At 38.1% G+C, this 12,078-nt stretch overlaps 1 protein-coding gene across 1 annotated transcript; it reads right to left on the bottom strand.

Annotated features, from left to right (window-relative positions):
* Positions 1–117: 117 nt before the first annotated feature.
* man1b1b (mannosidase, alpha, class 1B, member 1b) lies at positions 118–9,969 on the bottom strand. The gene is made up of 14 exons (XM_067438885.1): positions 9,648–9,969; positions 8,529–8,675; positions 7,786–7,894; positions 7,092–7,189; positions 6,800–6,948; positions 6,592–6,683; positions 6,229–6,408; positions 5,022–5,170; positions 4,712–4,900; positions 4,412–4,602; positions 4,196–4,316; positions 3,910–4,104; positions 3,667–3,798; positions 118–2,419 (listed from the first exon to the last, which is right to left on the bottom strand). The coding sequence occupies exons 2-14, from the start codon at positions 8,625–8,627 to the stop codon at positions 2,213–2,215; spliced, it is 1,911 nt and encodes a 636-aa protein (XP_067294986.1). The 5' UTR covers positions 8,628–8,675; positions 9,648–9,969; the 3' UTR covers positions 118–2,212.
* Between the last annotated feature and the right edge of the window lie 2,109 nt (positions 9,970–12,078).

Raw genomic sequence — 12,078 nt, 5'->3', positions numbered from 1 at the left:
TTGAGCTGGGGTACGTAAATGCATCAGTCAAAGGAATATGTACAGCTGTACCACATTTTTATTGCGCCCGTTTTAGAATATTCTTTGAAATTCGTGGCACATCTTTGGTGTATGAATGATTCAGAACTATGTTGATTTGTCAATATGCTTGAGGCAAATGGTAATTTAAGACATTTGCACAACAATTGAGAGTGAGGTATGAAAAGCCCTTCATTTGGAATCTGTGGGATGCAAAAACACCCAGAAATGGCGAACAGATAGCAAGTTAATTTAACATTTACAAACTGTATTATAAATAATCACAAAAATATTTAATTCACAAAAAAGATCTGTAAAAAGCTTCACAACAGGAATGAGATGATCTAAATAGATCGATTTCTCATAAAAACACGATTTTCAGGATTGAAAATTAACAACATTTGTCATTGCTCTGTATGTAAAGGCACACGCGGAACAGAACACCTCACCTCACCACAGCACGACATCGAGAAACCAGTCAATGCTCAGCCCTTATAAACATCTGCAATGGCTGTAATGTACAAACTACCTATACAAAACTCTGGACAATATTACTGTAAGTGATTCTGCACAGTGAGACGTAATGTTCAACCAACTTTTCAAATACAATGAACGTAATACATCTGTGATCTGTGTAAACAGCAGGTCCATTATTTAATGGTCAAAAAGTTGGTAACCTTGCCTGCTATCAGTAACTTTAAGACATTCTATACATTCTATCTATTTAAGCTCACAAACTGATTCGCAATCAGCAGTGGTGAAGATTTAATAACTTAAACATTCAATTTTTCTTCCTGCATGAAAAAATTTGGTATTCTGAAGATTCTTTAAAGTTCTAAGAAAAGCACCCCAACAAACCAAATTCAATTTTTCATATTTCACAAAATATTCTACCAATACCATATGTTTAAAATTCATCATTACATATGAAAATACTACTGACAGAATCTCATCTGATGCAGGTCCCATGAAACAGTGAGATAGGTGCCATAATATAATAGACCCTTATTTAAAAAACAAAAAACATTGTGCTTGATTAATGCTCCATTAAAATAATTATAATCCTGCAACCACAAAAAAATGGATAAAACTCAATAAAAATCTAATAATAATAAAAACATGAACACCTGCTAGCAATTTTTAACACTAACACCATACTCGATACAAAAATTTACTTTTCTCCTATTCACAGGAATGGCATTAAAATCCTTCACAGCAGGGTTTGGGGTTTTAGGCAAAGAAAAAGAAAAAAAGAGATATATACTAAATAATAAATGTTTGTGTTTGATCACATAATAAAATAATACAATGCTGTCTGATTACTAGATTTTTGGAAACACTTTACAATAAGCTGTCATTTGTTAACACTATTTAATTCCATTAGTTAACCATTTACAATACTTTTACAGCAACTAATCTTAATGTTGATCTCAACATACATTTTAAGATCAAAAGTTGCATCTTTTAATATTAATGCAGGGTGAACTAACATGTATGTTTTTAGTTAACTAACATTAACAAAGGTTAATAATGGCTGCAGGAATATATTGCTCATTGTTCGTTCATGTTAATTAACGCTTTAACTAATGTTAACAAATGAAACCTTATGGTAACGTGTAACTGCATGATCCAAATGCTCTAGAAAACGAATAAAACCATGGAAATATTTGTGATGCAAAGAAAAACTACTTTACAAAAGCTAAACAGACCATCAGAAAATGGTGAAACTATAAAATCCTCACAATACCCCAAAGAAAAAACAGCAGTGGTCCTTTCATTAAAAGAATACACACACACACACACACACACACACACACACACACACAAACACACTATAAAGTGCTTGCAGTCCCCATAAGGTTTCACAGTATGAAGGTTTTTTTTGTCTGTGTGCTTGGGCTAAGAGACTGCACATACTGATTCATTGGGCTAATTCATCAGCCCAGCTGATCCAAGTATCAAAGGAGCATACATTGAGAAACTCTATTAATAGAAACATACAGATCACTAGCACGCTCAGAAACTACGCATCTAAAGACAGATTCTTGTCATGGCTCGTAATTATTTTACCAGTTAGTGACTTTCAATTACGAAAAAGAGTTCCTAGTGTAGAAAAGATGGCAGTTTGAATAACAAATGTGTTCACGGCCCTGAGAGAGGTGTGTTTGGTTACGTATGTGTGCTTGTGGGTCCATCACTCTGCTTGTGGCCATATGGGAAGAGGATGGGCCTCAGTGTTGAAGACGTACTTGTCTAAGCTGATAAGGTCGGGGTCCTCGGAAAACAGCAGGTAGAAGTATTTGAGCGTCTCGCCCAGGAAGAAGCTCTCCATCTTGTCTCGAGGGCTGGGATAGGCCAGGTCACGAACGTTGTTTATGGATGTATAACCTCCAGTGGAAACCTGTGGGGAGAGGGACACACGAGTCAGAACTGAGAGTTGTTTGGTAACATCCTTGTAAACTGTTGATATGAGCTGAATGCTTAATGTGAAGTTCAAAAATGCAGAGAGAGAAAGTGCAAGTATATTTGGAATGGAGGCAAGGCAATGTTTGTATAAAACAAGCGAAATATGAGAAGCCAAATATCAACGTGTCTGACATTGAGAGTCAAAACTGAGACAATAATATTAGACTTTCATTCTGACAGAGCATCAAGGTTCGTCTCTGAGCCAGTATGAAAAACAATCTTAAGACATTTTCTGACCAATTACCTTCCATGATTTTTCCACGATAAATGGATTAGGTCTTTTAAGGATATTTTTGTGATCTCACTTACAAAAAGTATGTCAAATGAAAGAAACTATTAAAGGGATACTTCACTGCTTTTTCATATTAAACTATGTTATTCCCTTAACTAAGACGAGTTGACGAGTTGATACATACCCCTCTCGTTTCAGTGCGTGCACTTAATCGCTCTGACGATCTGATAGCATTTAGCTTAGCCCACTAAGCCCAGTTCATTCACTATGGTACCAAACAGAGATAAAGTCAGAAGTGACCAAACACCTCCACGTTTTCCACATTATTTAAATACAGTTACACTAATAGTTGAACTATCAAGTATGGTAACATAAAATAAAACGTGGCGCTTTTCTAAGCGGATTAAAAGGAGAACTATAATGTATGGCGGAATAGCACTTCTGAGAGTACTTCGACTCGGCACAGTAAAAAGTCCCGGCTGAAACATCCTCCCTCACATCTCCCCCTCACCCCTATTGACAGAAATGAGAAAGGAGATGTGAGGGAGAAAGTACTAATGTCTTTAAAAAAAATAACTAACTTTTGAACAGTAAACAATTATACAGCTAAATGTATTAACATAATATATTTAGCTAGCGATTGTACCTACACATACATTTAAAAACTGCTAAAGTACCCTTAGTTGAAAGTTCAATTGAGCAGTGGATTGTGGGCGATGTTATCTGAAAAGCATTCACAGAGCCACACACTTCAAAAATCACACAGAAACAGTACACCGTCTGTACACCAATGGCAAACCACATTCTTGGAATGAATTTACATTACTTTGAATCTCCTTACTAGTTAGAATGGAAAACATGGAAATTTGAAAGCAGTGTCCTTCCACTATTTTGCATGTTCAAAAACATCTCAAGGTAACAGTGGAACTGTTTCTCAATCTCTTACATACCCTTGTGTACTTATTGAAGTTCTGTAGGATCTCCCAGCCCCACTGCTGGTACTTCTTATCCTTGGTGAATCTGTATAAGTAGAAGAGGCTTTCCACGGTCTCTGGCCGCAGAAGGTTGTGCCGGTCAGCAATCTGCAAGATATTACAAAAATCACAAAGACCATTTCATTTCACATTCTCAAACAAACATATCTTCCACAACTGCAGAGAGTAGTCAAAACTTAAAGCTCTTTGTCAGCTCACCTTTACATCTACATCCTTTGTGCTGCCCTCATGCATGTTGAAATGAGCTATCTCCGGGCTCAGACCCGTCTCCATCTGGGCATACATCTGGTAGCAGGTCTCAATCAGCTCTTTTGCCAGCTCCATATGATCAGCAGGAAGGCCGTAATGTGCCCCCAGTGCCAGTGTTCCAGGCAAGAAACACACCAAATGGTCCTAAAAGAAACAAGAGAGGAGAAAAGGGGGTCTACATGAGCTATTTAATTGCCAAACATAAAGTCTTGTTTTTCTTTGAGAACAAACATACCATTTTGGGACTGAAGTGTCCATGGGACAACTCTCCTACAAATGTAAGGCCTAGAGGAGTTGACTTCTTCAGCAGGTGCTTCTTCACCCCTTCCACAGCCAGCAGGTAGTCATCTAGCAATCTGAACACATGGGAGCACAAACACATTTTAACAATAAAAATTGGACCCAACCCCATAAGGAATAAATTATAACGTCCAAACAACCCTCTACTCACTCGTTCTCCGTCTTGCCTCCCTGTATCCACTGCTTCAGCAGATACTCATAGTAGCTGTCAGCCCTGGCGCCCAGTGTGTAAATCCCCTGATGGGTGAACAGCCCGTTGTTGGTATTTATAAACATCGGCACCAGCCCATCTTGCTTTCCGTCTAGTTTATGCACCTGGTTCATCACCTCCATCACAGCCAACTACAGAAAGATAGACACGGGTGATAAGTAACCACCTGTTCTAATGAGAACAGAATTGTTTAAATGAGTGTCCAGGCCTTAATTGTGAAAGACTATCCATTGTCTTGACCTTATATTTGGGATCTCCAGTGAGCCGGCTGAGCTCTCTGAACTCCAGCTGAATGCTAGTGACCTCAGCTACGGTGCTGTCAGAAGTCCATCGTGGAGGATGAGCCGTCCCCTTCCCAATATTCACATCTGAATAGGGGATTTTAGAGGCAGTGTTGAAGGCAGGCATCAGTCTGGAGCCAATATCTTTCTGAAAAATGATGCACACGATAGAAATACCATCAAATCACCAGAACATAGTAACTAAGAAAAGATGCTTTGAGCACCGTGAGGTGGGTTGGCTGGTGGCTGGTGGGGTACTTCTAACTCACAGCTTTATCCAGGAACATGAGGTCTCCAGTCAGATGGTATGTACTCAGAAGGCCCCCAAGGATACGAATGGTGCTCTCGAAAAGATTAACATCCACATTTTTATCGAAGGAGAGCTCTTTGGCCACCCACTCCCTGGCCTCTGCAAACTCTGTCAACATTTATGCAAATTAAGTAAGCCACTTTACATACACAATAAACAGCTTTAGTGAACATCATAAAAAAGAGTATTTATTTTTTCTGGCATAATGCAATTGTCTGCATTTTAAGATGGGACAAGAAAAAATTATTCCTATCCCATCTTAATGAAGACAATGATATATTACTATTAAAGGGATATGTTGCTCCAAATCTGTATGATTTTTTTTCTTCTGCTGAACATATTTTAAAAAACATGGGTAACCAAACAGTTGATGTACTTTCATAATTCCTATCTACCTAGCTACCGGCATTCTTATTTTGTGATTAATAATCTTATTTTGTGTTCAGCAAAAAAAAGAAACTGAAACAGGTTTTGGAACAACTAGAGCGTGAGTAAATGATGAAAGAATTTTCACTTTTGGGTGAACGATCCCTAAAAGCCGGTTGGTTGATTTCCCAAACAGTGTAAAAATCGCTGTTTCTTTAAACATCTCAACCAGCACTGACACAGTAACATTGGCTTGAGTTTGGTGGCAATCTGTTTGTCCAGCCAATGTAAGATGGGGAAATGTTTAGGAATATTATAAACATACTTTTGAAATTCCTTTTGGCTATTCTAATTGGCTCAGATTATAGGGTTAAAAGGTTAGAACAGAAATTACTTCCTACCAGGGTTACAGGTGCTTGCACAATTGCTCAGTGTGAAATTGTGATCAATCATGAAATTGTGACTTTATTAACTTTTTAAAGCATCAAAAATATTATTTGGGATGCTTCAAATAGTTATTAAGAAATTTTTATTAAACAAATCTTAATTTGTGTTCCAAAAATGAATAAAAGTCTTGCGGGTTTATAACGACATAAGGGTGAGTAATTAATGACAGGTGAACTATTTTTAGGTGAACTATCCGTTAATCGATGATTTTCACATACTTCAGTCATTTATTTGCATAAAAAAATGAACTTTCTCCATTTCATGTCACAAGGCATTTTGGATCTTGGGAAAAATGAGACAGAAAAACAAATATTGGTCTTCTGTAATGCATGTTCTCCAGCAAGCTTAATTACCCTCTTTGAGACCCAAGATCCACATGGTGTCCAGAGCATCAATTAGGGTCAGCCCAAGTCCAAACCACTCTCCATATGATTTAGAGATGGGTTTGAGTTCATCATGACCCCAGGCAAAATCCTTGTAGCCCTTCCAGGCATGTCTAAAAGCTTCTCTCACAGCCTCCAGCCTGCTCTCAGCTGAAAGCAACAAAAACACAGGAAACAGCTGCTTCAGTGCAATACAGAGAAAGAATCAAATGAATTCAGGCAGATCAGCTGCATAAAACGTGTTTATATTTAGAAAGTATTAATAGATTTAGCAACTGGCTATTTTCCTGTTCAGTACGAAAGGAATAAAATGTAGCTGACAAAACAACAAACCAAGTGCTAATGAAGCTGGGCCGTCTTGGTTTCCTGTGTCTTTAGTGTTTGTATCAGAGGCCTGTCCTTCATTTATCACAGCTCCACGCCAACTAAAATCATGTAAAAAATAAATAATAAAGAAAATAATGATAATAAAGAAACCACAGGAATATCTAAAATGCACATGCTGTTGTGTTTCAGTACGGTAAGACATTTAAAATCAAACCTAATGATTGGCTTTTCTTTCTCAGATTCTTTATCTGCATTCTTTAGGTCCGGTCCATGATTTTCTTCTCCCAACAGACCCGAAACATTCATTTTGAATTGCAATTGGTTCTGCAAGATAGGAGGTCCACGTCTAGGGTAGTGATTTCTCTGTTTTTCAGGAGGAAAACATACGTTACTGACACAAACTGCAAAAAGCAGCACAAAGCACAGCCTGTAACCTTGAGTTATCAGGTTACTCATACAAGGAGGGCATCAAAAAAGCAAGCAAGAAACAAATGGGTCACACTAACCTCAGAGGGCGGCTCAGGAAGAATGGACCTGTACTCATTTTTCAGGTCAACAACAAACGGCTGTTTCCCATCATTCCTGTTCCCCCCAACTGCACCACCTGATAAAGATGAACACATCTTTAGAATAAGGTATAATAATAATAAGCTTATGTTATAGATCTTATTGTGAAAGATTCATCCAAGCATGTTTAATTTTTTTTTACCATGTGTTGTTTTAATCAAAATGTCAAATAGTATAATATACTTATACTAATATACTCAAATAATATACTTCTTTATATACTCATTTATTTAATTATTTACTTTGTTATTGAATTTTTAAAAAAATTCTATCATTTTGCGAGAAAGGATGGAGCTGGTGATGAAGAAATATGTCACGTTACATAGAAATATTTCAACCAAAATGCAATCCCATGGATATCTCTGACTATCATCAATACACAATGCCATCATCTATCGGCACAACCCTAATGTCAAAACTCAATCTTCCGGTGAAACGACTCTCTCTGGTGACATATTCCGGTCTTCTCCAATCATTTAGTTCTCTTAAGCCCCGTCCCTTTTTTTACAATTTACCGCAAAGCTTGCGTTCGGATCTACCTCCATCCAATCAACAACTGATGGATAGAAACAAGTCTTCGCCCTCTAAATTTTTTCTATTCCAAAATCTGGGGGGAGAAATATAGTGGCTCACCTCTCCAATGCCCTATGAGAGTGGGAGATGTGGCGATTCCACAAACCAGCAACAGCATCAATGTAAGCAGAATCAGGCTGCGCTGCAATCTGGACAGCTGTTTCCATCTCTGGAGAAAAAGCCATGGTGATCGTACAATCACCACACCTTTGCAATCAAATGCTACTAAACAAAAGACATTACGCTACAGATGTATGGAAGCATATGAGTAGCAATGCTCAATTAGAAATGGAATATGCAAAATGGCAATCTATTTCTGCATTTAAATGTAAATTTTCCATACCAAACGTGCAACGTTTGGAGCAAAAAGCAATGTTCCCATTTTCTACACTTGTTTTAACATTTAAAAACATATTGTAACTTTTTATAAGTTGCAAAATGAAAATAAATTACAGAAATGATTTGATGCATTTAACACGTTTAAGCAATTTTTTTTAGTAAAATGATAATTTAAATGTTCCTTTTCTTAATTGCCCACAATGAATGTAGAAAATGAAAATAGAGTAGGAAATAGCACATTTAAATTATATTACTGAATTTAAATTAGCATTCTGGCCCAAACATTGCACATTTGGTAAATGTAAATTCAAATACAGAAATCCACTGTCATTTTGCATATAAAATTTTAAATTGAATATTGCTATCCATGTGATATGCTTTCATAACAATGGATCTAGAAGCTACTCAAAGATAAAACCAGCATGTAAATAAACAAATGACTTGAAGTTGAATATTAAACTCACCCTCCAGCAAGACTGCCGGCGCCACTGCTTGCTGTTGGTGTAGTTGCCGCTTTCACCGAGCGTCAGAGACACAAAATCCCTTCTTGATGGTGGAAGCATGATTCCCTGTCTCTTCCCAGACTGTTCATAAACTCAGTGACCAGGTATCTGTGTACAGAGAGAGAAAGAGAGAGAAAACAAGCTGTGTATCAAAACCTAGAGAGCTGCCTACCTATAAAACATGTCTGGGTTGACTATGAAGTTTAAAAGTGCTGTCTATGTAGGCAGTTCACTATGTGTTGAGACACAGTCCGTGTTGACAGACAGTACGTTAGCTGCGTGGGCAGCAGATTGGCACATACAGTACTGATGATAACACTGTGAAAAAACGTTTATAACGGAAAAATTTGACACTTTATCGGCGTCGATGGCAAAAATCAATTAGGATGTATTTTGATTAACAAAAAATAGTTATGTTTTATTCACGGAGAAAGTCTAAAACTGCTTCATGCCATCAGCTGAGAATAATTTGCATCAAAATACACATTATCTAATTATCTAAACTATACATTTTACAAAAAAATATCTAACTACGTTAGAATACAACATAATAAACAAACAGGAACAAGTAGCATATTTCAATCGTTGACTGATTTATTCTATATTCAGCAACCACTTCGAGTGTTTGATTCATTCAAAGGAACCGATTCGTCATAGTCATTCGTTCCCATAACGTCGAGCGAATATAGTTTTAATAGTCAAGTATGCTGTGTTCTGCAGAGCGGCAGAAAATCATAAATATAAATGAGTGGAACTGTTCAGAACGGGTTCTCAGTTTCCTTTCTCAACCACACAAACCAGCTGTCAGATCCCGCTCTCTCACTGACTGAAAAACGGACTTAAAATTGTCCGGCTAAAAAAATCGGATACATTTTAAGTTTAAATATAATACATATATAATACAATTATATATGGTCTAAAGATCTATTTAAACTATTTATATTTCATGCAGTAACGTTACAACAAAACAGATTACGTTTTTGATTTAGTAACAATAAAACTCACACTTGATTACATTTATCTGACGTGTATGCACATTCAGGGTTAAGCGCAGAGATCAGACATCAAGAACTCATTCACCTCGAGTATCTTCCCGGTGTGTGTCGAGCCTCCAGCAGTGTGAAGCGGAGCTCTGGTCGGCTCAGGATCTCACGACGGTCCGAGGCATCACTGAAGGGCCTATTCACCAGAGCTCACAAGCGGTCTGTCACACTCACACAAGTATCATTATGTGGCGAACAGGGTTATTTGCGACTTTCCAAAACGACAATTCTGAAATCGTGAAAGATAAACTGGATCATATCGCTGCCATTTTCTTAACTGATGTTTCAAGTGATTTCCTGGAAGCGAAAAAACATCCAGCTGTAAGGAGGCGTGTTGAACTGTACACTAGCAACTTGTGGCTTTTCCAAATAACCCCCCAGAGGGCGCCAGAAACCCCACAAATTGGAGCAATAAGAGAGAGAGTTTATTAAAAACTCGTTTATTATTTATTTACCACAAAAACCTACAGGTACACACTACACTGAAATGGTCGCTGGAGTTTACTGAATGAACATAAGCGTATGTATTTTTGATTTAAAAAAAAAAAAAAACGTTCTGACCCCAAACTTATTATTGGTATTTCGTTTTTTATACATTATACAGGGAGTGCAGAATTATTAGGCAAGTTGTATTTTTGAGGATTAATTTTATTATTGAACAACAACCATGTTCTCAATGAACACAAAAACTCATTAATATCAAAGCTGAATATTTTTGGAAGTTTTAGTTTTAGCTATTTTAGGGGGATATCTGTGTGTGCAGGTGACTATTACTGTGCATAATTATTAGGAAACTTAACAAAAAACAAATTTATACCCATTTCAATTATTTATTTTTACCAGTGAAACCAATATAACATCTCAACATTCACAAATATACATTTCTGACATTCAAAAACCAAACAAAAACAAATCAGTGACCAATATAGCCACCTTTCTTTGCAAGGACACTCAAAAGCCTGCCATCCATGGATTCTGTCAGTGTTTTGATCTGTTCACCATCAACATTGTGTGCAGCAGCAACCACAGCCTCCCAGACACTGTTCAGAGAGGTGTACGGTTTTCCCTCCTTGTAAATCGCACATTTGATGATGGACCACAGGTTCTCAATGGGGTTCAGATCAGGTGAACAAGGAGGCCATATCACTAGATTTTCTTCTTTTATACCCTTTCTTGCCAGCCACGCTGTGGAGTACTTGGAGTGTGGTGGAGCATTGTCCTGCATGAAAATCACGTTTTTCTTGAAGGATGCAGACTTCTTCCTGTACCACTGCTTGAAGAAGGTGTCTTCCAGAAACTGGCAGTAGGACTGGGAGTTGAGCTTGACTCCATCCTCAACCCGAAAAGGCCCCACAAGCTCATCTTTGATGATACCAGCCCAAACCAGTACTCCACCTCCACCTTGCTGGCGTCTGAGTCGGACTGGAGCTCTCTGCCCTTTACCAATCCAGCCACAGGCCCATCCATCTGGCCCATCAAGACTCACTCTCATTTCATCAGTCCATAAAACCTTAGAAAAATCAGTCTTGAGATATTTCTTGGCCCAGTTTTGACGTTTCAGCTTGTGTGTCTTGTTCAGTGGTGGTCGACTTTCTGCCTTTCTTACCTTGGCCATGTCTCTGAGTATTGCACACCTTGTGCTTTTGGGCACTCCAGTGATGTTGCAGCTCTGAAATATGGCCAAACTGGTGGCAAGTGGCATCTTGGCAGCTGCACGCTTGTCTTTTCTCAGTTCACGGGCAGTTATTTTGCGCCTTGGTTTTTCCACACGCTTCTTGCGACCCTGTTGACTATTTTGAATGAAACGCTTGATTGTTCGATGATCACGCTTCAGAAGCTTGGCTATTTTAAGACTGCTGCATCCCTCTGCAATATATCTCACTATTTTTGACTTTTCTGAGCCTGTCAAGTCCTTCTTTTGACCCATTTTGCCAAAGGAAAGGAAGTTGCCTAATAATTATGCACACCTGATATAGGGTGTTGATGTCATTAGACCACACCCCTTCTCATTACAGAGATGCACATCACCTAATATGCTTAATTGGTAGTGGCCAGCCTATACAACTTGGTGTAAGACGACATGCATAACGAGGATGATGTGGTCAAAATACTAATTTGCCTAATAATTCTGCACTCCCTGTACATTTTACAAAATTATACAAAATGCATACACACATACGTACACACACACACACATACACCCATTCCACCACATCCCAAAGATGCTCTATTGGGCTGAGATCTGGTGACTGTGGAGGCCATTTCAGTACAGTGAACTCATTGTCATGTTCAAGAAACCAATCTGAAATTCGAGCTTTGTGACATGGTGCATTATCCTGCTAGAATTAGCCATCAGAGGATGGGTACATGGTGGTCATAAAGGGATGGACATGTCAGAAACAATGCTCAGGTAGGCCATGGCATTTAAACAATGCCCAATTGGCACTAAGGGGCCTAAAGTGTGCCAA

The sequence above is a fragment of the Pseudorasbora parva genome, chromosome 3, assembly GCF_024679245.1.
Source record: "Pseudorasbora parva isolate DD20220531a chromosome 3, ASM2467924v1, whole genome shotgun sequence".
Lineage (NCBI taxonomy): Eukaryota > Metazoa > Chordata > Actinopteri > Cypriniformes > Gobionidae > Pseudorasbora > Pseudorasbora parva.
The sequence above is the reverse complement of the archived record's forward strand: the minus strand, read 5'-3'. Positions and strand labels throughout refer to the sequence as shown.